Source organism: Hylobates moloch, unplaced genomic scaffold (genome assembly GCF_009828535.3).
Source record: "Hylobates moloch isolate HMO894 unplaced genomic scaffold, HMol_V3 SCAFFOLD_6, whole genome shotgun sequence".
Taxonomy (NCBI): Eukaryota; Metazoa; Chordata; class Mammalia; order Primates; family Hylobatidae; genus Hylobates; species Hylobates moloch.
In genome coordinates, this window is record NW_026652281.1 from 20,493,829 (window position 1) to 20,520,332 (window position 26,504).

Here is a 26,504-nt window from a genome sequence, read left to right on the forward strand (position 1 = left end):
CAGAAGGATACTGGTCAAAATTTCTATCTGCCTTACCCTATCCCCATGTTGAAATTAAATTTTATGAAGAAGAAATCAGAGAAGCAGGCATACAAGTAAAAACAAAGTTGGAGGCTTAATATGACATAGTTGTGACCTATTTTAAGAAAAACAAGCTGAAATCTTAAGCAGATAAAAATCTTGATTATAAAACTTAACTACCTTTCTTAAAACATTACTGAACGCTGTCTTAAATGGTATTTTCTACCTTTACTGTACTCACTGGCTATAAATACAGCATTAAGACCAAGACTGCAGAATCAACATTCATTTATTTGATTTACCAATAAAAAGTACTTTCCATCAGTATTCAGCTGTTTAATGTTCACTAAGAGGAGATAATGTCTATCCTATACATCATTATACCCTTAAGTAATGAACACAATGTGTAGATCACGTTAGGCATTTAAATATTTGTAAAATAAAATATTCAGGTTGACATCATACTGACTAGAACAAAGATATTTTGCTACTTCCTATTTGCAGTCTTAGACTGCACTCCTATACCTTAAACATCTTGAAAATGTGTGCTAAATATGTCAAAAAAGCAAAAATCCATCAGCACTTCTAAAAAGACTCAAAGACTATACCTTGACAGCAAATGCACAAATGTTTATATAAATAAACACATTCACATTCATTCACATATATAAAATTAACTATGTATGTCTTTATGTGCATATATATATCATATATATTATATATGGTTGATAGAAGCGAATAATTTGAAAATAGCAACAATTCTAAATTGAGAAGTATTACTTTAACTCTCCCTTTAATAAAGCCTGTAATATAAAAACACTTACCTGAAATATTTTGGGAGCACTCACAAGGGATGCTAATGCTGAAGAAAGAGTGGCTGAAAATATACCTGCAGAAATTAATGGTGTAAATCCTGACACCATACTCATTACCTTAAATAAAAGTGACAAAAATGGAAAAATAAATCTCGTAAACAATTCAGAAAATAACAGAATATTATGTGGTCACATCTTGAAGGAGGTTAACACTGGGGATCATTTTATAATAATAACAACAACAACAATGCTATGTGCATTAAAAATATCTGAAACAAATTTACCACTAGCCCTTACCTTAAGAAAACCTTTTCATTCGTAAAATGTTAAACACACACAATGGCAGAGAGAAGAGTACAATGAACTGCTAACATCCATCACCTAATTTCAACAATGATCAACTTAGGGCCATTCCCCACAATATTTTGAAACAAGTCCCAGATATCCTTTAACACATAAATATGTCAGTACGTATCTCTAACAGGTAAGGACTTTTGAAAACTTAACTACAATGCCACTGTCGCAGCTTAAAAACTTAATAATTGCTTAACAGTACCACAAAAAAGGCAAGTCAGCAAATTCCCTAAATTGTCCTTTTTTATCTTTTAAAAATAGTCTGTTCAAATTAGGATCCAAAAAAAAAAAAAAAAAAGGTTACACGTTATATTTGGTTTATGTGTCTCTTCAGTCTTTTTCAATCAACAGGTTCACATTTCCTTTTCCTTTTATTATTTTTCTATCATTTCTCCCATGGAGATCTCACACTCTTGATTGTTCTGACTTCATCATCATTGTATTGCTTAATCTCTTCTCATTTCTATAATTCTAGTAAACTGGTTCTATTTAGACAGTTAATCAAAATGAGGTACAAGTTTTGGCAAGAATATTGCATAAGTGCCATCATGTACTTCTATTAGGAAGGCTGTTTCTTATGTTAAGATAGTATTGTGGTTATTTTTTTCTAAGCCTTTATCTTTTAGAGCTAAATGTGGCAATATTTCCAGCAAAAAGATATGATATAAAGTCTAGGGTTTTGCTCTAAATAATCTGGGATAGGAGGAGTTACACATGAAACAAAATTAACCATGCATTGATAACTGATAAAGCTGGGTAATGTAGATACTAGGTATATTATATTGCTTTCTCTGTGTACATGTTCAAATATTTCCTGTGTACATTTTCAAATATTTAAAAAAAAAAAAAAACACCAACAACAAAGGATTGATCACTAAGATCACGAATTCAGGTAAATTCAAACTGAGGGGCACAATTCAAAACAACCTGGTTCAAATGTTGAAAATGTCAATGTCATGAAGATTAATGTGGGCTAGAAAGTCCCCTAGACTAAATAATTTTAAAATGACACTATAACTAAATGCCATGTGTGATCCTAGATGAATCCCGGACTTAGAAAAATAGCTATAAAAGACATTACTGGGACAAGTGGAGAAATATGAACATAGGACATATATTTAAATAACAGTATTTCATCAGTGTTTAATTTCTTAAGTAGGATAACCATATTGTGCTTACACAAAATGAGTTAAATACTTCAAAATGATTGTCATGTCATGATGTCTATAACTTATTTGAGGAGAAAAAGACTATATATATACACACACAAAGCAAATAGGGTAAAATATAAACTAGTAAATAGAACTGAAGGATAAGTACACAGGTATTCACTGTGTACTTCTGAATCTGTGAAACTTGTCAAAACACAAAATTAAAGTGGAGGAGTTGTTTGGTGGATTCAACTACTGTCAACCTGAACAGCTGTGAATGGTATTATAAATTTCCCAGCAGTGAATGGTGATCATCACCTAGATTCTCTGCTTCATTGGTGGAGATTTTATCTTTCATTTATATTGACTAAGAACATGTCAACTGAGACCAAAGAGATAAGGAAATCAGGTTTTAAGCTGTTTCTATCACACACTTGACTGTAAAATTTAATTGTTTAAACCAAATGGAAACTTAGCAACGGGTACAATCTCTGTCCACAATGCATAAGCCTGATTTCATGTACACATAAACCACCCTGTTGACTTAACATCTTTCCCTAGATCTTCCATTAGATTTAAGGTTAAATATGAAGAATACATCTCTGAAGTGTTTTAAAGACAGCAGCAAAGACTTCTAAGAGTGGGGAGAAAATCTGAAAAGATTATTTTCTACTCAGCCCTTAAAAACAATTTAGTAGTTACATATATGCTGTGCATTTTTCATAATCACTATTTTTCATGGTAATTAATGATGGATTATTTAGAACTGACAACCTTATCTTTAGGGAAGGAGACTGTAAAGGACAGATGAGTCAAGATTAAAATGAATAAACCCAATTTCTGCTATACAGCCTCATTAGATCATACAAAATTCTACATCTGTCTTAATGATCTCAAAGTTACATTAAGTACAAAGAAAGAGATAAGTGGACGAAAGTAGAGAACAGAGTAGAGGATACATTCTGCATTGTAGGAGTAAGGCAAAACTGACACCACCAGCATTACTATAACCTTTCCTCTTCCATGTTGAGCAAACAATACATTTTCCCTTCTTCCATCAGTTATAAATTGAAGTAAATAATGATCCAGGCTTTTCACCTGGAAATACTATGTTTTGGGGCCTGCTATAATAGGTTTTCTATTAAATAGTTGAACAGTTATCCAATAACCTCTGCACTTCTCAACATTTAATGGTAAAATAACAGCAGCAAGGATAATGATATTCTATGTAAATAATGATATTAGTGTTAACAATATACAATGGAAACAAAGATGAAAAAAAGACTGTCTTGTCTCTAAAGGAGAAAAAAGACAAAAGCCTAATAAAAGCTAAAAGATAGCAAGTAAATAAAATGAATGGTGAAAGTCTGTGTGTGGGTGTGCGTTGAAGATGATTTGGGATTCAAGAAAATCTTCATGGAACTAAGTTGCCTTGAAGTCAGGCACATTTGGACATGGAAAAATAAACCACAGGTGCATTCCAAGCAGAGTGAAGCAATGACTGAAGGAAAAGAGTAGGGTATGCACGTGTGTGTGTGTGTGTGTGTGTGTGTGTGTGTACAAACACAGTGCCTGGAGTCGAGTCGGAACAGAAGGCAGTGAGGCTTAAGAAGAGGCATGAAGGGCTCTGACTGATTTAGACTATTTTGTTTATTAGACAACAGTGAGTCAAAGGTTTTAGAGGACATTAAAATGCAGAAATATAGCAAGCAATATAAGACTATATACACAATTTAAAATTTAAGAGCAACAAGATAACCTAAATAACTTTATTCCCTGAAGTCTGAAAAGGTGATTATAAAGTATGGCTTGTATAGATCTTATGACGGAGACTCCAACTTATATTCTCCTCAGTTATGTCCTATCCACCATTCTTCAGTCTCCAAATGCCAAGGTATTTATATTTTCACAAGATTTTCCCTCATGCTGTATCACTTTACAAAGTACTTTTGAAAAGTTTACTTACTTTAAATAAGAAAAGCAGCTTTACTTATACCAAATTCCTCTTTGCTTGAATGAGTCCATAACTAGACTTAATAAAGACAACAAACTTTTCTATCTTAAGGCCACACAGAAATCTGACTGGCATTTTCAGTCACTGGGCAAAGACCAATGTTTGTGTCTTCCATACACAGTATCAATGTCAGAATTGGCCTGAATCATTAGCTGGACATGAATACTTTCTTTCATTCCTACAATTTTGCCTAGTCTTATGACTAGAAAACACAAACTTCTATTACATAATTGGGTTCAATATTTGTAACCACTGAAAGTACAGTCAATTGCTTAAAACTACATAATAAAAAATAAAAACAATGCCTTTACAAATTTTAGTTAAAAATTGTATTGTAAAATTTACAGATTGTACATAAAACACATAATTTTAAATACATTAAAATACAGATTATTCTGTTTATACAATACTGAAAAAATTACAAAGCAAAATTTTTATTTTTCTTTTGAAATCAGCAGAACCATGTACTCTATAAATTTACAATAGAATATTTTGATTTAATCTCCTGAATCTACACCTTTGTGTTCTTTCTACCATCCTAGGACTTAACAAACAACTCAAAATTATCCTCCAAATTAATTTTAGTAATTTATTTTCCCCTTATATAATCTTTTTTCAGTTTCTAAAAACTCGTAAATCTGGCAGACTAAAATTTCATTTCTTTTTCAGTACCTTAATAGAGGTAAAAATAAACAGCAGAACTGACAGCCTCCAAATACTTGAGAAGTACTACTAACCTGTCTAGTTTGTATGTTTTAGAAATTCACTAGCTTTCTAGTATCCATTCAGAATTAAATTCTGTTGTTAAATGTTAAATGGTGATTTCATGCTGCATGACTTTATATGAGCCATATCTAATAAAGTAACACTACTATTGATACTGATCAATACTTTTTTAAAGGCCATTTATATACAAAGCAATTATGAAGATAACACTAATTAGAAAACTGAACTTAATTGGTATGGGTTTAAATTGAGCAAAATAAAAATACTTAGTCGTAAATCTAACAAAATACATACAGGATGCATATGCTGAAAACTACAAAATGCTGACTGAAAAAAAATCAAAGAAAATACAAATAAATGGAGACATGATATTTATGAATTGAACACTCAACATAGTCAATTCTCTCCAAACTGATATACCAGTTTAACGTAATTCCTATCAAAATCCCAACAAGACTTTTTAAAAATAAACGTAAGGTACATGGGTGAAAGGGGCACCAAAATCTCAGACTCCACCACAACACAATTCATCCATGTAACCAGAAACCACATGTACCCCAAAAACTACTGAAGTGAAAAAAAAAAAATTAAGAAGTAAATTAATTAAAACACACACACATAAGGTTATTTTAAATTTTTATATGGAAAGACCAAGGAACTAAAATAGCTAAAACAATTTTTTTAGAAAGGCTAAAATGGGAGGAATTAATCTACCTGACCTCAAAACTTATCATTTAACTACAGTAATGAGGAATGTGTGGTACTGGCACAAAGACAGACACGAAGACCAACAGAACAGAATCAAGAATCCAAAAACAGACCCATACAAATATGACCATGTGCAAGATGATTCCATGCTTTCTAAAGCAATATACTCACATACAACATATGTAAATACAAACACACTAATATATATATATATTACAGATTGTACATAAAACACATAATTTTAAATACATTAAAATACAAATTATTCTGTTTATACAATATATATATTACATGCTGTTATAAAAGCATTACCTCCTAGGGGCTCTTTGCTCTTGAACATCCTCAGATTTTATCCATTCATATTTTAGTTTGTCCAATTAGATGTTTACAGTTTTAGGGGATATAAAGAAACAACTGGCCAGGTGCAGTGGCTCACACCTGCCATCCCAGCACTTTGGGAGGCCCATGCAGGTGGGTCACTTGACATCAGGAGTTCGAGACCAACCTAGCCAACATGGTAAAACCCCATCCTTACTAAAAATACAAAAATTAGCTGGGCGTGGTGGCTGGCGCCTGTAGTCCCAGCTACGCGGGAGATTGGGACAAGAGAATTGTTTGAACCTAGGAGGCGGAGGTTGCAGCAAGCCAAGATAGCACCACTGCACTACAGCCTGGGCAACAGAATGAGACTCTATTTCAGGAAAAAATTAAAAATTAAAAAAAATAAAGTAACAACTGTCCTCTCTTCTATGTTCTAGCTATATTCTGAATGGTCAGATTTGACAGTAGTCTCACCCCTAGAGAAATACAGAATGTCTGTATATTACAAAGTCAATGCTCACCTGGAAGTTGTTCATTAGGCCATAGGAACAAGGACTGCTTTCACAAGATGAAAAATCAAAGTTTAATTTGCAGGCTGCAGAAGTACAGTTTGTTACCTCTGTTACAATAGTGTCATTAACGTTTCCAGTGGCATCTCGAACAACACAAGAACCTAAAGCACAAGTGACAACAAGAATAATATAGTTAATATCTATATTCGTTTCAGAATTTTATATATATATATATTTATAAAGAAACCAAAGTATTGACTACATATCTACTCACTTATAATAGCATACATTGCATTTACAGTTAAGACTTTACCTTGAACAGAATTTGTAAAGCATCATGGTCCCCAATATTTGGTGAAACTGAACCTTTTAGAAAGAATAGTATTTACACATAAACACTTAAAAACCATGTAAACAGAGTTGTGGAAAATGGTATATTAGTAAACTATTTCCTAGCCTATTTGGTTAAGATGTCCTTAAGTAAATATGAAAACACTGTACTGAAAGAGTTCCAAATGGCAGTGATGTTTTCCTATACTCCAAATATTTTATACTTGAATGTGGCTAAAAATCAGACTTCAGGTAATATCACTCTTCTGTGACGGAAAATAATTTGAATGTTAATGAATTATAATTATATTTAAATCTGTCTCAAATATGATTATCCTGAAAAGAAGAAAACACATGCTATCTAAGATTTGCTGAAAAATAACCCATAGAGCAGAGTGACTTGGGTATAGATGAAACAAGATTAACCATGTACTAATACTTTTGCTAACTTTTTTGAAGCTGGGTAGTAATTATTGAGCTAATTTGAAAATGCTCCCTACTCTTCCATAAAATTGAAAACTTCCATAATAAAATATTTTAAAAGTGACCTTGAAACAAGCAATTTATTATTCGGAGTAACATGTAATACACAACTAATGGTAATTACCATTCCTTATACTTTAAAGATTTTTACTTTCTGAAGCACTTTTTCAGTATTATTTCATCATATATTGAGGTAAAAATTACGTGCATGACAGCAAAAGTTGAATAAACAGAACTAAGTATGAGAAGGGAGGATATTTTAATGACTAGGCAGACTACACAGTTCTTTTTCAATTTTTTCATCTACCATTCAGAGCAGTCCTTGCAAAACCATGTTCCCATAAAGGTACCTCTGAAACAACTGGGAAATGGGGGGAGAATAGAGCCTTGCAAATCCCCCCAGCCCTAAAATAACTATACTTTCATGTGCTTTGTATTCTGATAGTCTATGCCTGAAATTTTTTGGCGGGGAAAGGTTCCACTGCTTTGAGCTTAACAACCACTGGTGCAGAGGCTGCCTTTACTGGCCTAGCAACTGAACATCAGCATCAAAGCGTTACCTCTATTGCTCCAAGGGCTAATGCAGACAGAATGAAATGAGCATGAGGGTCAGCAATGTTAGACAGTAAAATAAAAATAGAAAATGTTTATTTTCTGTAACAAACTATTTTACAAGTTAAAACATAATCAATTATGTCACTTTATGCCTAAATTTTCTTTAGCTAATAATGTATAGAAGCATGCTAGGAACTTTTAGGGGAACCCATATATTTTGCTAGGCATATGTATTCATCTGTGTTTTCAAAATAAATTTCAGAGATTTATGTATGAATTCTAAGGATAAATGAAATCCAAATTCCTTTGTAAATGCCAATTCAGGCTGGGCGCGGTGGCTCACGCCTGTAATCCCAGCACTTTGGGAGGTTAAGGCAGGTGGATCACCTGAGGTCAGGAGTTTGAGACCAGCCTGGCCAACATGGCGAAACCCCATCTCTACTAAAAATACAAAAATTAGCCAGGTGTAGTGGCGGGTGCCTGTAATCCCAGCTACTCAGGAGGGTGAGGCATGAGAATTGCTTGAACCTGGGAGGTAGAGGTTGCAGTGAGCCAAGATCGAGCCACTGCACTCCAGCCTGGGCAACAGACTGTGACTCTGTCACACACACAAAAAAAAAAACCCAAAACAAACAAACAAAAAAGGCAATTTGGCCCACCATATTATTTCTGTCATGTAGTGAAATTGAAATTTCAAAATTACATTTAAGCAAATAGCAGAGTTTATAAATATAATTCTGCTATTACTTCCCAGCAAATCAGTGAATATATAGCAAAAATGAAATTTTCTTACCAAATCCAATAGAAACCTCATATTGTGTAGCCTATGGGCTTGGAGTTTATGATTCTTTACATTAGTATTAAACTAAGATTTACTTTTGCATTATGCTTAAGAAATTTAACTGTAAAGCTTGACAAATGCAAACCATATGTAAACTAACAGTAATTCATAGAAAATAGCCTTAAAGACTTTATTTAAAACAACAAAAAAACCTTCTTTGCCACGAAAATAATTCTCTAAAACAAATGCCACTATCTTTGGTAGTGAAATCTCTGAACTTCTATTCTCTCATCTGTAAGAAAAGGATTAGAGACTGGTTGACCACTTAAGTCCTTTCAAGTACTATCAACTTCTATGAAGTTGATCCATGATCCCATGAAGTAATAACATGGTTTTGAAATCACTTTCATTCAATTTACTAAGAATTTAGCAAAACTTTTCCTAAGTAAAACTTAGTATGTCCTATTCTTCAAAACCAGTGTTTTTATAGTAAAAAATTGCCAAGCATTGCTTAATAGCCTTGAAAGAATCTTTATACTGTAAAAAAAATAAATAAATAACCATCTTAAAAAAATACAGAAATTTGTAAGAATAACATTCATTTGCTTCTACATAGCATTGTTTTCGATATCTCAGTGGAATGAGTTTATAGATGCAATTTCATATAATTTTCTAATTTACCATAATTAGTAAAAATCCTGGAGATATCATAAAGCATTTGGCAGTTTAGATAATGTCTATAGAAGTCATTACTAGTTTTCTAAAAACTGTTTTTGAATTGTAATAAGCAACTCCATGTCTTTTTATTGAAATATTTCTGTATTTTAAAAAGTTAGCAAATGTCATAAAAGTAAGTATTTATAGTATGTACATCATGAAATTTCTGTGACACATAAAGAAATGTAAAACTATTTACCTACAGATACTGCAATTCCTACGTAAACCAATGTAGTAATTAAAATGGCTAGGAGTGTTCCTTTGGGTATGGCTGACTGAGGATCCTAGAAGACAAGAAGATTTTTTAAAGTCTATCTGTAAAAATAAATATACAAATTCCACTTTTAAAATATATAATTGGTATAGCACTTTATAATACTTACTGCAAGATCACCTGAGATATTTGCTCCAGCCAGAATACCAGTTGCAGCAGGAAAAAAGATGGCAAATACAGAAAAGAAAGTCTCTTCCTCTCGAAAATCGGGCCCAAAGTTCTCATTAAATATTTCAGCTGTAGAGAACAAAATATTCTTGACAATTAATGGACAGCAAATTAGACTATAATAACTGAGGTCAAGAGTAATAGGTATATATGACCCCTAACTTTTCTTCAGTTAAAGTAACTAGTAAATTTTCGCATATTTCCTAGTTCAAGTATTTGGTGTTCTTTTCTTGTATGAGACAATGGTTTACCATCACAATGATCAATTGATCTGATTCATGTCTCATTTTTTGTATACCTCGCTATATTATGTATACCTCGTTATTGTATACCTCGCTATTGTATACCTCGCTAATTACGCTTCAAGAGTCTCCGAATGAATTGTTATGACTAGCCCAAATGCAAATCAAAATGTGGATAATCCCCTCAATCTCTGAGGTAAAAAAAACAAGAAGGGAGGTAGAAAAACAAAAGGGGGCATGGCGTGGTGCCTCACGCCTGTAATTTCAGCACGTTGGGAGACCGAGGCAGGCAGATTTCTTGAGCCCAGCAGTTTGAGACCAGCCTGGGCAACACAGAAGACCTTGACTCTACAAATAATTAAAAAATTAGCTAGGAGTGGTGGCACATGCCTGTGGTCCCAGCTACTTGGGAGGCTGGGATGGGAGAATCATTTAAGCCTAGACAGCCGACACTCCAGTGACCCATGATCATGCCATTGCACTCCAGCCTGGGTGACAGAGTGAGACCCCATCTCAAGAAAAAAAAAAAAAGGAAAACAAAAGCAACATCATAATAATATAGAATCAATTTTTTGATAGCTTCCAACTTACATCACTATCTGTATAGATTTTGGTCCACAGCTTTCTCTACTATCTAGTGACCTATTGATTTTTGAGGCTGTCAGACAACTAGCTACCCTAAGTAAAGTTCCTTTCTATTTCAACAACAATAAAAGCTTCAACTAGACCTAGTGTTTTCGTCTCTGACTCTAAGATAACCGACTAACTGTAATGTATCCATCTATCCATTAAATACTTGAGCAGCTACCATGTGACAGGTCCTGTACTAGAGCTTTCTAGCATCTCAAAGTACTTGGAGATGCAATATAAACAAGTTAGACATTGTTCCTGCCTTCATGGAATTTAACAGTCTCAACAGCATATGACCAAAATAACAGGTAATTATAAACAGCAGTAAATGTTCTGATGAAAACAGGGAGTTGTGAATAACAAATGAGAGAGAGAGAATCTAATTCAATGTGGTTACAGAAGGCTAAGCAAATATAAGGAAGGAGACAATACTTAAGAGTTTGCTGAGCAAGAATCAGCCCTGTGATCATCAGGGAAAAAGAGTACACCAGAGAAGAGAAACAACATGTATGAAGATCCCAAAGTAGAAAAAGGTTTAACTCTTTTGAGGAAACAAAAGAAGATACAATTCTTATAGTAAGGAAAAAAATTAAATGAAATTGGAGTGACCACCGAGGAACAGAGTATGAATATTTTACAGAAGTTAAATTCATCCTAAATAAAATGGAAAACCAAAGTAGGGTCATAAACACACAAAGGACACATACTATTAATGTTGTGTGGACAATGGACTGAAAGATTCAATATCTGATAACAGGGAGGCCGATTAGGAGGTGCTGCAGAGGTTCAATCTAGAGATGGGAGAATAAATGCACTGACTGGGAAAGGATTAGAAATTCAGAGGAGCAGGTAGGACGGGAAACACTAAGATCCTGGTTTCAGCTACTTACTTAGATGGAAAAGCCTGAGAAGAAATAAGTAGGAGAGACTTCAAATAATCAGTTGAATATATATTTATGTTTGGACTTTAAAGGAGAGATTCAGGAATAGAAACATGTCAGTCCCTTACTAGCATTTTGAGCCATGAGAATACACACCACCCAAGGGAGAGTGTATAGTTAGAAGGTCAGCGCTATAATAGTTATACAATTCTGCATTTAAAGGGGGTAACAGGAGTAATGGACATAGTGACCAGTGAGTTAGGCACCTAGGGTATCTGACATCGAATAAAATAGACACGTTTCAAGAAGGAGAAGGAATGACTAAGAGAAATGAAGCAGAGGACAAAAAATTCACAGTGCATCTATCACCATCTGACTTATTTTGACCAACAAAAGCCAGATGTGAGAGGGGTTAAGGATGAAGCCATTTGGTAGAAGTTTGACAGGGCTATGAACAGTCTCAGAGTATTCTTCCACAGATTACTTATTCACTGCACAGAAAAAAACAGCAACTTCACAAGAGAGAAACTGTGCAGGTATAACCTTGACTAAGTCATCAAAACTAACACCACTAAGTAATGTGAAAAACTGCATCATGCACCCTCCAAATGTGTTGCACTGAGAAGGAGACATGATTCACTTATGTTCCTGACAAAAATAAATAACCTGAATCTACAAAAACAAATAAGACAAACCCAACTGGTGAGATCTCCTAAAAATCAAATGGCCTGCACTCTTGAAAAATGCAATTATACCAAGAAACTAATATTTCTAGTTGCTTTCACAATCTTAGGCGCTTTTAAACTGTTGTGCTTAAATGTGTTAAAAGAATGAAAGTCATATTAGAACAAAAGTTAGAAACTCAGTTACAAATTCCCAAAACTAGTAGAGAATAAAAGCTTCTCTTCTTAGCAGCACTGATTTCTCTATATTCTATCACCTTTTGTTGCTAATAATGAAAAAGAAAAGATGTAAATAGAAGTAATTTTTACTCTAACTGCACAGCATAAAGGAGACAAAACTAAATTGTAAATTAGGATGAATCACCAAACCACAGTCAATTCTGTTACAAAATATCTAAAATGTACAAAATTTAATTGATGATAAAATTCTATAAATAGGTACCCTTAAAAAAATACTGAATCTTTTTTACTTACATTTATAACCAAAAAACCCTTTTGGCTTCTTGCTCTCCAGTGGGATAAATGTTCCTATGACGAAATCACCAATAGCAAGAAGTAGGATCACCAAAAGAACAATCTGAGCCTGCAATTTTAAACATTAAAAATTAAAATCAAGTATCTTGTTTCTATATCTTGATTCAATTCCCCTAGAATATAACTTCCATGAGGGAAAGAATTTCTGTCTTGTTTTGCCTGATTCCCCAGTGCCTTAAACAACACCATGGTCCAAGCAGCTGCTCAATAAATCTTGTTTAATGAACAAAGAGATCTTTAAAGAAATATCTGGGGAAAAAAAGATAGTAAAAGTGAGATCATGCCATATTTCTGAAATGAGTTAAAGATGTGCATGCCTTCCCACAAACCATAAAGCACTGTAAATTCCAAAACAATATGGGCTTTCATTCTAGATCATTCATTCCTGTCTCTTCCACCTTAACGCTACAATCTTGACATGGAGAACATGCTGGACACAAACACAAGTTTTATACATGGTCCAAACATAACGTTGAGTGTGTGATTGCTACAGGAAAATAAGAAAAAGTACAGAAAGAAGATGACAATATACAGGAGGGAAATTCAAGTAGCAATGGGATTGGAAGGAAAGAACAATCTATGAAAACTACCATTTCCCCTTCTCCACTCTCAACCTCTCAATAAAACTGAATACTCATGAAAAACGGTGTCATCTGTGGGAAATGGAACTACATACATGCTAATCATGTCCCAGGTGGTATAAAATTCTTTTATTTTCATACAGTCAATTTGTAAAATGTGTAAATAAATGATTTAATTTTACACTAATACGACTTTACAATAAAGAACAAGATTGAAAAAATTTTCTTTCAGGCTTTCCTAAATTTGGTTTGGTAAAGATTATCATATCATATATAGCACAAATATGTGACTTTTATAAGGTCTTTAAAAGTAAACACCTTTGTGGATATCCATTACTTGGGAAACTACAGCTGTGCTATGATGCTGTAATTCTCAAAGAGACAAAAACACTTCTGGGTGCTCTGCTTATGGGTAACATGTGACTTTAGCAATTTTTTCCGGAAACAATGATACTGGCTTTGGTAGTTATAACTTCTGAAATTTCAATAGCAAGAATAACTTCTCTAACCTCATGTGGGCAATAACTTTTATTTACTGCCCCATGTCTAAGTTGAACTTTTACATAAATTACAAAGCCAAATGTTTAATTTGGACTAACACACTGACCTGAGCATTTTTACATACGGCAAAACTGGAGGATGGGCGAGAAGGCAGGAAATTCAAAATTTACAAAGTACTGTGTTTAACTAGATCCTGGGCTGAGTGTTATCTCCAAAGATTCTCTGCCTTGTCAAGTAGAAAATAACCTTATACATAAACTTTGGTGAAAATGGCCACTTAGGTACCATTAGAATCTGGAAATATTACCATACTTTAGAGTGTTCCCAAAACATAAGCTCTGAAAGTTCACATATTAAATATTTACAGGTGTTCCTATCATAACTTACTTTTGCTTCCCACTCCATTCCAGCTACTGAGATACCTAAAAGAATCACCACTGTAATGGCTCCAATAATTCGGATATCATTGATCTCATCTATCATAAGTATGGAATGTTCCTAGAAAAAGGAATCATAAATATAATAAGCAATACTAGTTATTTTTATACACATCCACATTCCTTTTGAAACATTTTAGAGATATTACGGTGCCTTACATGTAGAAGTTGAATAAATGGTTGCTAAATGAATAAATTAAAGACCTAAATGAATAAATTACTATTTACCACTGAGGTGTCATTCAAGCATCTGATGACATAAATGTGTGATTATTAACGCTTCTATATTTAATATAGACTCAATAAATCAAAAAAGGAATTGCTAACAAAGAAGTAAAAAAGTTATAACTAATACTGCTAGTTAGAATTTTAAGTTATATAGCAGAAATATATTTTGTATTTATTGTGATTAGTGAACTCATGCTTTTAAAGATCTTTTATACTGTGAGAGAGTAAGTGATAAGCACACCTTCCTGTTGCTGTCCAAAAACACACACTGTTTCCACTCTGCAAACAAAATTATTTGTAGTTTAATATCAATGGCATTTTTAAAAGATTCCCATCTAGGATAAAATTAAAGATTATGATATCCCAGTTAACTAAGTAAAAGCTATTTATCAATTGCTACCACTTCTCAAATAAGGTAATAAAAGGCACAAAAAAACTAAAACAAAATTTAGTTGTTTGGATAATTCAGGATGACTATATTCTGTGCAATTGACTAAAGTACAGATTATAATAATCCTATCAATTTGCTTCTTTTAAGAAAAAGCAATCTTTTCAAAAGAAATTATTTCACAAAGTCAACTACAAGGGAGGAATAAAATTGCTTGAATTCCAGATAAATGACCTTAATACAAATATTAGGGTGGAAAAACCCCTAGATCCAAAGATGCTTTTGCCAACTGAAGGCATAGAAAGTGTTAATATTTAACCAACACAGTAGGAAAAGTCATTCCCAACCTTGTCCACCTTCAAGGGTCCCGTTCAATTTCATAAAGCTACATACTTTTAACTTTGCAAAAAAATTTTTTGGTGTTTTTTGAAATTTGATTTCGACATCTCTTGAATTAATCTGATCTTTGAAATGCCCTATAGCATTTGGAAATCATATCTGAGAATTGAAAAAAAAAGGTACTAGTGTAAATATATCTATTGACTGGCTTTTAGATTCATCGATTATGATTGTAATAGAAGACTACTGCTATAGCTCAATATTTTATATAATAAATGTAGTTTAAAATGTATGAAATTTCATTATATTTCTCTAAGTTAAATTTTCCATGAAACAAAAACATGTATAAACCCTAATACTTTGATAAGAGTTCACAGAGAAAACCTTAAACTTTGACTATCAAATAAAAATATACACTAAATTAAATGATGAAAGAATATAAACTCTAATGAGTACATTGCTTACTCATGGTATTATAGCCCTTCTTTTTCTTCATCCCTTTGGTGTACACACGTAAAGCTCAATGTCAATGCAGGTATCAATCCTTGTCAGATTTTATACTTCCTTATGTACCATTTACTACTGTAGAATAGTTACAACCTAACCTAACATGAGCAATTATAGGTGTCACTTGAGGTTCCTCTCATTTAATAATATTTGAGGAATCCTATTGCACTCTTCTTTAATTATACTCCAGAGCAATACAGCCAGCTCTATTTGGATATACTCATGGTTCTTCTAGTTAACACATTCGAACTAAACTGTCCTCTGTTCTCCATCATACCGCAAATGGCATTATCTTCCATCTAAATTCAAAAGTCAGAAGTTTGTGTATAAACTTGAAATCCTATTTCTCTAATTTCCCACATCCCATTAATTATCAAATCCACTCATTCAAATTCTTTAAAATCTCCCAAGTTTGCCCACATCTTTCCTGCTCCACAAGTCACTGTTTTAATATAAGCCACCATCTCCTCTCCCAGGACACCTACAACCTTTTAAACGATCTCTATTTCCATTTGTGATTCCTCAAGTCTATTCTCTGTAATATGGTCAGCTACTTCCCTACATCCCAAATCTGAGCATGTCACGCCCCCCAATACCAAACAAGACCCTAACTTCAATGGAAGTAAGACCCTTCTGATTATTTTTTCTCTCTCTAGTATTAAATGTCTTGCTGCTTTGTGCTTGAACCATACAAAAATGTTTGTATTTTTCTTTCTTTTTTTTTTTTTTTTTTTGAGACAGAGTTTCACTCTTGTTGCCCAGGCTGGAGAGCAAAGGCGCAACCTTGGCTCACCGCAACCTCTGCCTCCCTAGTTCTAGCAATTCTCCTACCTCAGCCTCCAGAGTAACTGGGATTACAGGCATGTGCCACCACACCAGGCTAATTTTTTATTTTTAGTAGAGACCGGGTTTCTCCATGTTGGTCAGGGTGGTCTCAAACTCTTGAACTCAGGTGATCCACCCAACTCTGCCTCCCATAGTGCTGGGATTACAGGCATGAGCCACCACGCCCGGCCATATTTTTCTTTTTTTATTTTTCCGAGACGGAGTCTTGCTCTGTCGCCCAGGCTGGAGTGCAGTGGCGTGATCTCAGTTCACCGCAAGCTCCACCTCCCGGGTTCACACCATTCTGCTGCCTCAGCCTCCCCAGTATCTGGGACTACAGGCGCCCGCCACCACGACTGGCTGATTTTTTTTTTTTTTTTTTTTTTGTATATTTAGTAGAGACGGGGTTTCACCATGTTGGCCAGGATGGTCTCAATCTCCTGACCTCGTGATCTGCTCGCCTCGGCCTCCCAAAGTGCTGGGATTACAGGCGTGAGCCACCACGCCCAGCCCACTGCTGACATTCTAGTAATATTTTATTCTTTGCCTATCTCCTGTGGTAAACTTTTTGAAGGACGAATCTCTTAGTCATATCACTGCTTTCTCAACCTCTAACATGGTGATTGTCATATAATCACTCAGTAAAGATTTGGTAAACGAATGACTAAAAGGAAGGTGAATTACCTTAAGCAACTCCACCACAGTTTCTGCAAATCCAACCACATACATAGCAACTGCAACGGCGTTGGCAAAGGCGAAGATTAGACCAATTGCACCACCAAATTCTGGCCCTAGACTTCTAGATATTAAATAATATGCTCCTCCTAAAAAACAACAACAACAACAACAAAAAACAAAACAGGTACTAAAGTTAGGATTTAAAATGCCAAATTATCCTTTAATTATACTAGAATTCACAAAACAGATGCCCCCAATAAGCAGAGCAGTTAAAGAGGCAAGTGAGTGACTGTATTTTCAGAAATACCTAAAAAGAGTATTTCACAAAACACATATTAACAATTCTCAACATCCAGATAATGTTCCCAATATCAAATATAAAATCATCCTATTTGAATTCCCATTTTATCTTTTAAAGTTTAGATTAAAATGGGCCACAGCCTCCTCCCCTTCACAGATCCCAAGAGATCATTTCCCAATGAATTTCTAATATATTTAATCTTAATGTAACTTTTATTTTTATGCTTTTGTTTTCAGACACAGTTTCACTGTTGCCCAGGCTGAAGTGCAGTGGTACAATCTTGGTTCACGGCAACCTCTGCCTCCTGGGTTCAAGCAATTCTCGTGCCTCAGCCTCCTGAGTAGCTGAGACTACAGATGCGTGCCACCACGCCTAAGTTTGTTTTTTTTTTTTTTTTTTTTTGAGACAGAGTCTTGCTCTGTCACCCAGGCTGGTGTGCAGGGGCGTGATCTCGGCCCACTGCAGCCTCCACCTGCTGGGTTCATGCGATTCTCCTGCCTCAGCCTCCTGAGTAGCTGGGACTACAGGAGTGTGCCACCTGGCTCAGCTAATTTTTGCATTTTTAGTAGAGACAGGGTTTCACCATGTTGGCCAGGATGGTCTCAATCTCCTGACCTCAGCTTCCCAAAGTGCTAGGATTACAGACGTGACTAATTTTTGTATTATTAGTAGAGACAGAGTTTCACCATGTTGGCCAGGCTGGTCTCAAACCCCTGACCTCAAGTGATCTGCCCACCTCAGCCTCCCAAAAGTGCTGGAATCACAGGTGTGAGCCACCATGCCCAGCCTTAATGTAACTTCTGAATCACAGTTGGTATGATTTTAATTACTTAATTATGACAATTTGCTGGTAATGTGAATACCAAGACCAAAAAAAAAAAAAAAAAAGTCTCACAACAGCATATAAGGGTATCCCAAAGAGATGTAGTTCGTATCCCAGTAAATCCTGTCTAAATGGCAGAATAAACAAAGATATTAAATGAGCTATCAAGAAGCAAGTTATTTTTCTAACTTAAAAAATAAATCAGTATTATGATTCAGAGACAATCTAATGCTTACCTGAAGTCTCTAAGAGCTCTTCTAAAATTCTAATTTAAATTTCACCATTAGGTCACAATCAAAACTTGGTTTTAATACTACTGAAGTCACATAAAGCTATATACATATTTTTATAAACTGATTAAATACTTAAGACCACATAGTGAAATGTCATTAAACAGCTGAATATTTGTTTCTATTGTTCACCCAGTATAAAGAAGGTAAATGCACCAACAAAAAAATTCTACAGTTAAAGTACTAATGATGCAAACTTCATTTTGGAAAATGCCTGTAACAGGTTTTCTAGTTGATTCCTTTCAATTTGCTCAAAATATTCTACACTTTAAACCCATCCACTATAAAACTTCCTTAGTTTTCATGATCCTGAAAATTAAAAAAAAAAAAAAAGCAACCTAACCATTTAACATTAGCCTCATGATTTTGAGATAAAAATGACTTAAAATTTTCCATGAAATATTCTTGAACACTAAAAACTCCAATTAATTTATATAATGACAATTTTGTCAAAGATCTTAGAATGAATACATTACATCACATTATAATAAATCACAAGTAAAATCACTACAATAGTATAATTATCAGCGTTTATTTAACGTATGTTTTCAAAATTAACAAATTATTTCATCTACTCCCAATAGCAAAAATGAATTAAAACAAAGTTTATCCTGATTTTATAGATGAGAAACTGAAGTCACAAAGAAAGGTTATTGAAATTAGTCAACACTCTTGTCTTTAGTAGTTGACAATACAAACTTTAGAATCAGAAATATCACCAATAGAACCTATTAAAGCAAGAAATTCATGTTATGTGCCTTAAAGTTTTGATTTTATAAAATGTGAGATTTCAAAATATTTAAAAGTCTTTCACAAATACAGAAACTTAAAACGTACAACTCACATTTTAAAAGATTTGTATTGTTTTCAAGAAAAAGGAAGTGATGCATGGATAAGAATATAAAAACTACACATCATATATTACTTCTTATGAAAATCAACAGTTATTTGCCCTATTCCTTCCCACTTCCATTCCTATTTCCTAGAGGTTTTTTTTTTTTTTTTTAAAAAAAAAGATCTACCACTCTGAAAGGCTGTGGTATTTTTTACTAATCAGCACAGACTAGGTATACATCTTATTTTGTTAAATACTACACATTTAACTTAATTCTACTAAAGTACTGTTGTCATCCTCATTTTACAAATGAGAAAATTATGGCTCAGGGAGGTTAAGTAATTTGGCTAAGGTCATGCAAGCAGGTAAGTAAAGTACTGTATTTAAACTCAGGTCTCCCTGACTTAACTGCTTACCAATACAGTATGTACGATAAACTCTTGTAAATCAGCCTTTCTGTTATCGCTAAAAATGCTGAAGACATAGAAAATAAAAATTATTTTATTAAAAAAATCTATTGATCAAGCAAACACAGACATCAATATGGAAAAAAAAGTCCTGATGGGGTCTCATAATTTGGCCATAAACTACCCTAAACTCTGACTGTAAAGAACATAATTAGTCAGATGTCAGAGATACTAAGTAGTGACAATACTGGGTTGCATCTTTATTACATCTTGATTTGGGGATATATGCCCCGGTAACTGTTATTAAATCTCCAATCAGTAATCAAAACCCTAACTAGGCTAATCAAAAGCGTAACCGTCAAAAACTGGTATCAGTCATAAAATACGTCTCAATTTCAAAAACCTGAAATGACACACTGTGTATACAACAGAACTATATTGGATGCACGAAAGATGCCTAAATATTTACATTACGTAACAAACTTTTAAATAAATCACAAGCGAAATTAGAAAGTATTTTGAACTGATTTGATAACGAAAAGTGCATCATAAAATTAGTGAGATATACCTAACACAGAAATTACAGTAAAATTTGTTTTAAATGCTTATACTAAAAAATGAGGATAAATCAATAATCTAAGCTTCTACCTTGAGAAACTGGAAAAAGAGTAAATAAAATCTAAAATGGAAAAAATAGTAAGAAAGCCAAAAGTTATTCTTAAATATTAAAAAAACTGATAAACAATAGCTAGACTAATCAAGAAGAAAAAAAGGTAAATTAAATTAGGAATGAAAGCAGGGACATGTCATTACAAATCCTATTGCATCAAAAAGTTAAGAAGGTAATATATTAAATGACTTGATTACAATGATTTTGCATCTAGATGAAATACACAGATTTCTTGAAAAACAAAATGTGGCAGAAGTGTGACTGCAACAGGAAACTGAAGTAACCCTATAGTATGACAGAAATTAAATTTGTGATAAGCACTCCTGCCAAAAAAAAACAAAAAAACAAACAAACAAAAAACTATTGGCGCAGATGGCTTCACTGGTGAGGAAGAAATAAGACCAATTTTACACAAACTCTTTTAGAAAATAGAGGAAAAGGAAACACATAAGATGAGCATAATACTGACATAAAAACCTAGTAAGATTATTATAAAAAAAGGAAAATTCCAGGCTGGGCATGGTGGCTTATGCCTGTAATCCCAGCACTTTGGGAGGCTCAGGTGGGTGGATCACAAGGTCAGGAGATGGAGACCATCCTGGCTAACATGGTGAAACCCCGTCTCTACTAAAAATACAAAAAATTAGCTGGTCGTGGTAGCGGGTGCCTGTAGTCCCAACTACTCAGGAGGCTGAGGCAGGAGAATGGCATGAACCTGGGAGGCAGAGCTTGCAGTGAGCCAAGATTGTGCCAATGCACTCCAGCCTGGGTGACAGAGCAAGACCCCATCTCAAAAAAAAAAAAAAAACAAACAAAAAAAAAAAAATTCCAGACCAATATTCCTTATGACCATACTCAAAAATTGTTAAAGTATTAGCAAGTAAAACTCGACAGAAAGGATAATATCTCTGACCTAGTGAAGTTTATCCTACAAATGCTAGGTTGTTTTAGATGCAAAAAGAAAAAAAATATATATGTAGGTTGCGATAATAGAATAAGGGAAGAAAAAAAAACATACAGTTCAACAGATGCAGGAGAATAATAACAAAATTCACTATCCATTTATGATAAATACACTCAGCAACTCAGAAACAGAACTAAATCTGACAAATGACATTTTAAAATCTTATAGTTAACAGTGATATTGAACTCATTCCCTCCAAGACTAGGAACAAGGAAAGGATGTTTATTCTCACCACTTCTAGTCACCATTGTACCATAGGTCTTAGCTAGTTCAAAAGGCAAGAAAAAGAGGAAAAGTTCTAGAGACTTGAAAGAAAAAGTAAAATCCATCTCTATTCAGATGACAAATCTTGGCTATTGTGAACAGCGCTGCAACAAACATGGGAGTGCAGCTCTCTCTCCAATATACTGATTTCTTTTCTTTTGGGTATATACACAGCATTGGATCATATGGTAGCTCTATTTTTAGTTCTCTGAGGAACTTCCAAACTGTCCTCCATAGTGCTTATACTAATTTACATTCCCACCAACAGTGTACAAGAGTTCTATTTTCTCCACATCCTCTCCAGCATTTGTTACTGACTGATTTTTTTATATGATTTGCATTTCTCTGATGACCAGTGATGTTGAGTGCCTTTTCATATGCCTGCTTGCCATTTGTATATCTTCTTTTGAGAAATGTCTATTCAAATCTTTTACCCATTTTTAAATTGGATTATTAGATTTTGTTCCAAGAGTTGTTTGAGCTCCTTATATATTTAGGTTGTTAATCCAATTTTTTTGGCAGAAATTGGCATACCTAAATCAAAAATTTATATGAAAATGCCAGAGATCTAGAAAAGCCAAAACAATTATGAAAAAGAAGAACAAAGTTAGAAGACTTAGGACTTACTATGAAGCTAAGCAATCAATACAAGATAGTACCAGAATAGGATACACAAACAAATCAATGCAACAGAATTCAGTCCAGATGACAGAAAACTGATTTTTCAACAATGGTATCGAAAACAACTCACTAAGAAACAGACAGTTGTTTCAACAAATGGTGCCAAAACAAGTGGATATGTGTACAAGGATGGGGGCAAGAAGGGTAGGGAGAAAAACAACTACACTCTCCATCTCACATTATACCCCAAAATTAATTTGAGACTGTCCACAGATAAAAATCTAAAAACTAAAACTATAAAGCTTCTAGAAGAAAATATAGGAGAATATCTTCATGGCCTTGGGGTAGGCAAATATTTCTACCATGAACAAAGCACTAGCAAAAAAAAAAAGACAGAAACTGGACTTCATCAAAATGGTAAACGTCTGTTCACTGAAAGACACGATTAAGAAAATGATAAAAATGGTAAGACAAGCCACAGACTGAGAATGAATACACACAATATATATGTCAAACCTAATAACATAATTAGATATATAGAAAAATTTACAAATCAGTAACAAAAAGACAACCCAATTTTTAAATTGGCTAAAGATGTGACTACATCCCAAAAGAAGACTCTACAAGTGGCCAATAAACACATAAAAAGATGCTCCTCATCACTGAACATCAAGGAAATGACCCAAACTCCTCCTCGCCACCTACCACTCTCTCCATACACTTCCACTGTGGTCTGAATGTGTGGCCTCATAGAATCCTGGTACTAAACTTCTCATTTCACACACAGTAAGGCTGAGATTCAGAATCTGTGACTTTAAGCCACAGGTGAACAGTAAAGCTGTGAGAAGACTCGAGCAATCTGTTATTTAGTCCCATAACTAAAATCAAAACTAAAATGACTGCCTCACCTATCTCTTGTTATTGTTTTAAGAGTTAAGTAATTTAAAATCCTTTGGAAAAAATAAAGCCCAATCACAATTCCATTTTAAGCTCAGGCAAAATACTGAAATTATTTTCCTTGCTGTGATGTTGTGATGTAAGAAGAAATATATATTTGGTCTTCATCCAAGGTTACTGCAACAGAACTTATAAAACCCTTGGAATTTACTCATCAGGTGAGAGAAGCATCTTTTGTTATTTAAAATAAGCCCCTTCAAATCTACCTCAGTTTATGCTAATAAGGTGACTTGGTGGGCCCTTAGATAGCTTCTGGATTGGACAGTGCTAGTTGCTAGAGGAACAACTATGTGATTAGAGGGTTAGCACTTTCAACACCCCCATTACCCACCCCAGCTCCCACCCCTCACACCTTAGGGGAGAAGAGAAAGGAGAGGCACTAGAAATTGAGCTAATCATTAATGGCCAATGATTTAATCAATCGTGGCTATATAATGGAAAACTATAAACAAAGGGGTTTCGAGAACTCAGGCTGGTGAACAAAGAGGTGCCAGGAGGATGGCACTTGGAGAGGTCATGGAAGCTCTGCATCCCTTCTCCCATACCATGCTTTATGCAACTCTTTTATTTGGCTCTGTGTTGTAGCCTTTATTATAAACTGATGATAGTAAGCTGTTTGCTTAAGTTCTAGGAGCCATTTTAGCAAATTATCAAACCTGAGGAAGGGGCTGTGGAAACCCCCCATATATGGCCAGTTGGGCAGAGGTACAGGAGGCCTGAAATTGCAACTGGCATCTGAAGCGGGAGTAGTCTTGTGAGATGCAGCTCTTAACCTATGGGGTCTGCACCAACTCTGGGCAATTAGCGTCAAATTTTAATTGAATTGTTGGATACCCAATTAGTGTCCAGAGAGTTGGGGAATTGGTTTGCGTGGGGAAAACCCACACATTTGGAGTCAGAAGTGTGTAAACAAGAAACAGATCCTAGTAGTACTGCTATTACCTAATGTGCAGAACATCATGAATGGTGTAAGAGTCACAAGGGCTTTTGCCAAGATGAATGGAATGGCAGAGTCTAGAAATAGACCCACACTGTAGGGTCAATTAATTTCTGAGAAAACCACAAAGGTAGGTAAACAGAAAAGAGATCACCTTAACAGATGGTGCTGGAATAACTGGATATCCATATGAATCTTGATTCAAATTTCACAATATATACAAAAGCTAGCTACAAATGGTAATATATCTAGCTGAAAACCTAAAGCTGTAAAACCTCTAGAAGAAAACACAGAAGAAAATCTTTGGGACCCCGGGCTAGGGAAAGGTTTCTTAGATATCGCTCCAAAAGCACAATCCAAAAAGGAAAAAGTGATGAACTGGACATAGCTAAAACTATAAGCTTCTCTTCTAATGATGCCATTGAAGGAATGAAATGACAATCCATATACTCAAGAGAAAAAAACTGCAAATAATTTATTTGATAAAGTACTTGTATCTAGAACCTCTCAAAACTCAATAGTAAGAACTCCCAATGCAATAAATAACCCTTCAAAATATGAGTAGACACTTATAGTACATGAGAAGATGCCCAGCATCTTTAGCCATTATGGAAGTACAAATGAAAACCATCATAAGATAACACTATGCACATATTAGAATGAAAAATAAAAAGGACAATACCAACTGCTGGTGGGGATACAGACAACGGAACAAGTGAAACTCACTGTTGGTTGGAATAGAAAGTGAAAATTTTGTAAAAATAAAGTTTTATTGGTGTATTGAGGAAAGAATCAAAGGGTGACAATAACGAAACACATTCTAGTACCCTGGTTTACAAATAAAAATAAAGAGTTTGCCTGTTAATGTTTGGCAAATTTTCTCTATTTTGTTGCCATTATTTTATCAAATAGGGAAAGGCGAGGTGACAAACGTGGAATCTTCCAACCAGGATTAGGTGTCATCTTATTGTGAATGATCACCAGAATAATTCAATTAAATTTTAAGATACAAGAGACAAAGACATATAACCCTAATTCTGCAGCAAACAATTTTGGAACCAAGCTGAAGTATTAATAATAAACTGCATAAACTGGCAAAACTGAAAGGTCACCAATGAGTAAAGAAAAAACCCATGCTGAAAATTCTATTACTTGCCAGATTCGTATCTGAGCTATCTGTAGAATACAGTGTTCTACTGAACTGAAAACATAATGTTATGTTAAATTTAATAAACCTCTTAATACAGCTGTGTTTTACAGCTGCTTCAAACATTTCATTGATCTAAAAAGTTATAATTTCAAAGAAATTAGCTATTAAAAAAAGGAACTGTGGAGCTGAATTCTAACTTAGAACTCCTTGTTGATAATGGTAGGAATTAATAGTTAAACAATGGATAAAACAAAAAATTTGACAATCAATGATAATCTGATTTTTCAAATACAGAAAGCACTTTTCTGTCACGGTACATGGAAAAAGTTTTTCCTTATTTCCAATGTTTTTGGCTTTATCTATTTACAAAAATGAGGAGGTATTCAATTATTTCAGAGAAAAGTAAAACAGATATGAGTACATAAAATTGTGACTTATGTAGACATTTTAAAGATTCACAAGCTGAATCTGCATAAAAACTAATTTTGTTAAAAAAAAATGGATATAGGAGTGGTGAGAGAGGGCATCCCTGGAATGTTCAATTTTTCCCTTCAGTATGATTTGGTGTGGTTATTTTGAGATATGTCCCATCAATAACTAATTTATTGAGAGTTTTTAGCATGAAGCGTTGTTGAATTTTGTCAAAGGCCTTTTCTGCATCTATTGAGATAATCATGTGGTTTTTGTCTTTGGTTCTGTTTATAAGCTGGATTACATTTATTGATTTGCGTATGTTGAACCAGCCTTGCATCCCAGGGATGAAGCCCACTTGATCATGGTGGATAAGCTTTTTGATGTGCTGCTGGATTCAGTTTGGCAGTATTTTATTGAGGATTTTTGCATCAATGTTCATCAAGGATATTGGTCTGAAATTCTCTTTTTTGGTTATGTCTCTGCCAGG

General features: G+C 34.2%; 1 protein-coding gene across 4 annotated transcripts in view; it reads right to left on the reverse strand.

Moving 5' to 3' along the window:
* The window catches only part of SLC12A2 (solute carrier family 12 member 2), a 108,890-nt gene that overhangs the window by 41,614 nt on the left and 40,772 nt on the right, over positions 1–26,504 (reverse strand). For all 4 annotated transcript variants that reach the window (XM_032156532.2, XM_032156531.2, XM_058440530.1 and 1 more), the window contains exons 5-11: positions 17,391–17,530; positions 14,370–14,480; positions 12,841–12,949; positions 9,872–9,999; positions 9,688–9,772; positions 6,632–6,783; positions 846–953 (exon numbers count right to left, since the gene is read on the reverse strand). In XM_032156532.2, coding sequence (XP_032012423.1) covers positions 846–953; positions 6,632–6,783; positions 9,688–9,772; positions 9,872–9,999; positions 12,841–12,949; positions 14,370–14,480; positions 17,391–17,530 — 833 coding nt within the window. The remainder of the gene's footprint in view (positions 1–845; positions 954–6,631; positions 6,784–9,687; positions 9,773–9,871; positions 10,000–12,840; positions 12,950–14,369; positions 14,481–17,390; positions 17,531–26,504) is intronic.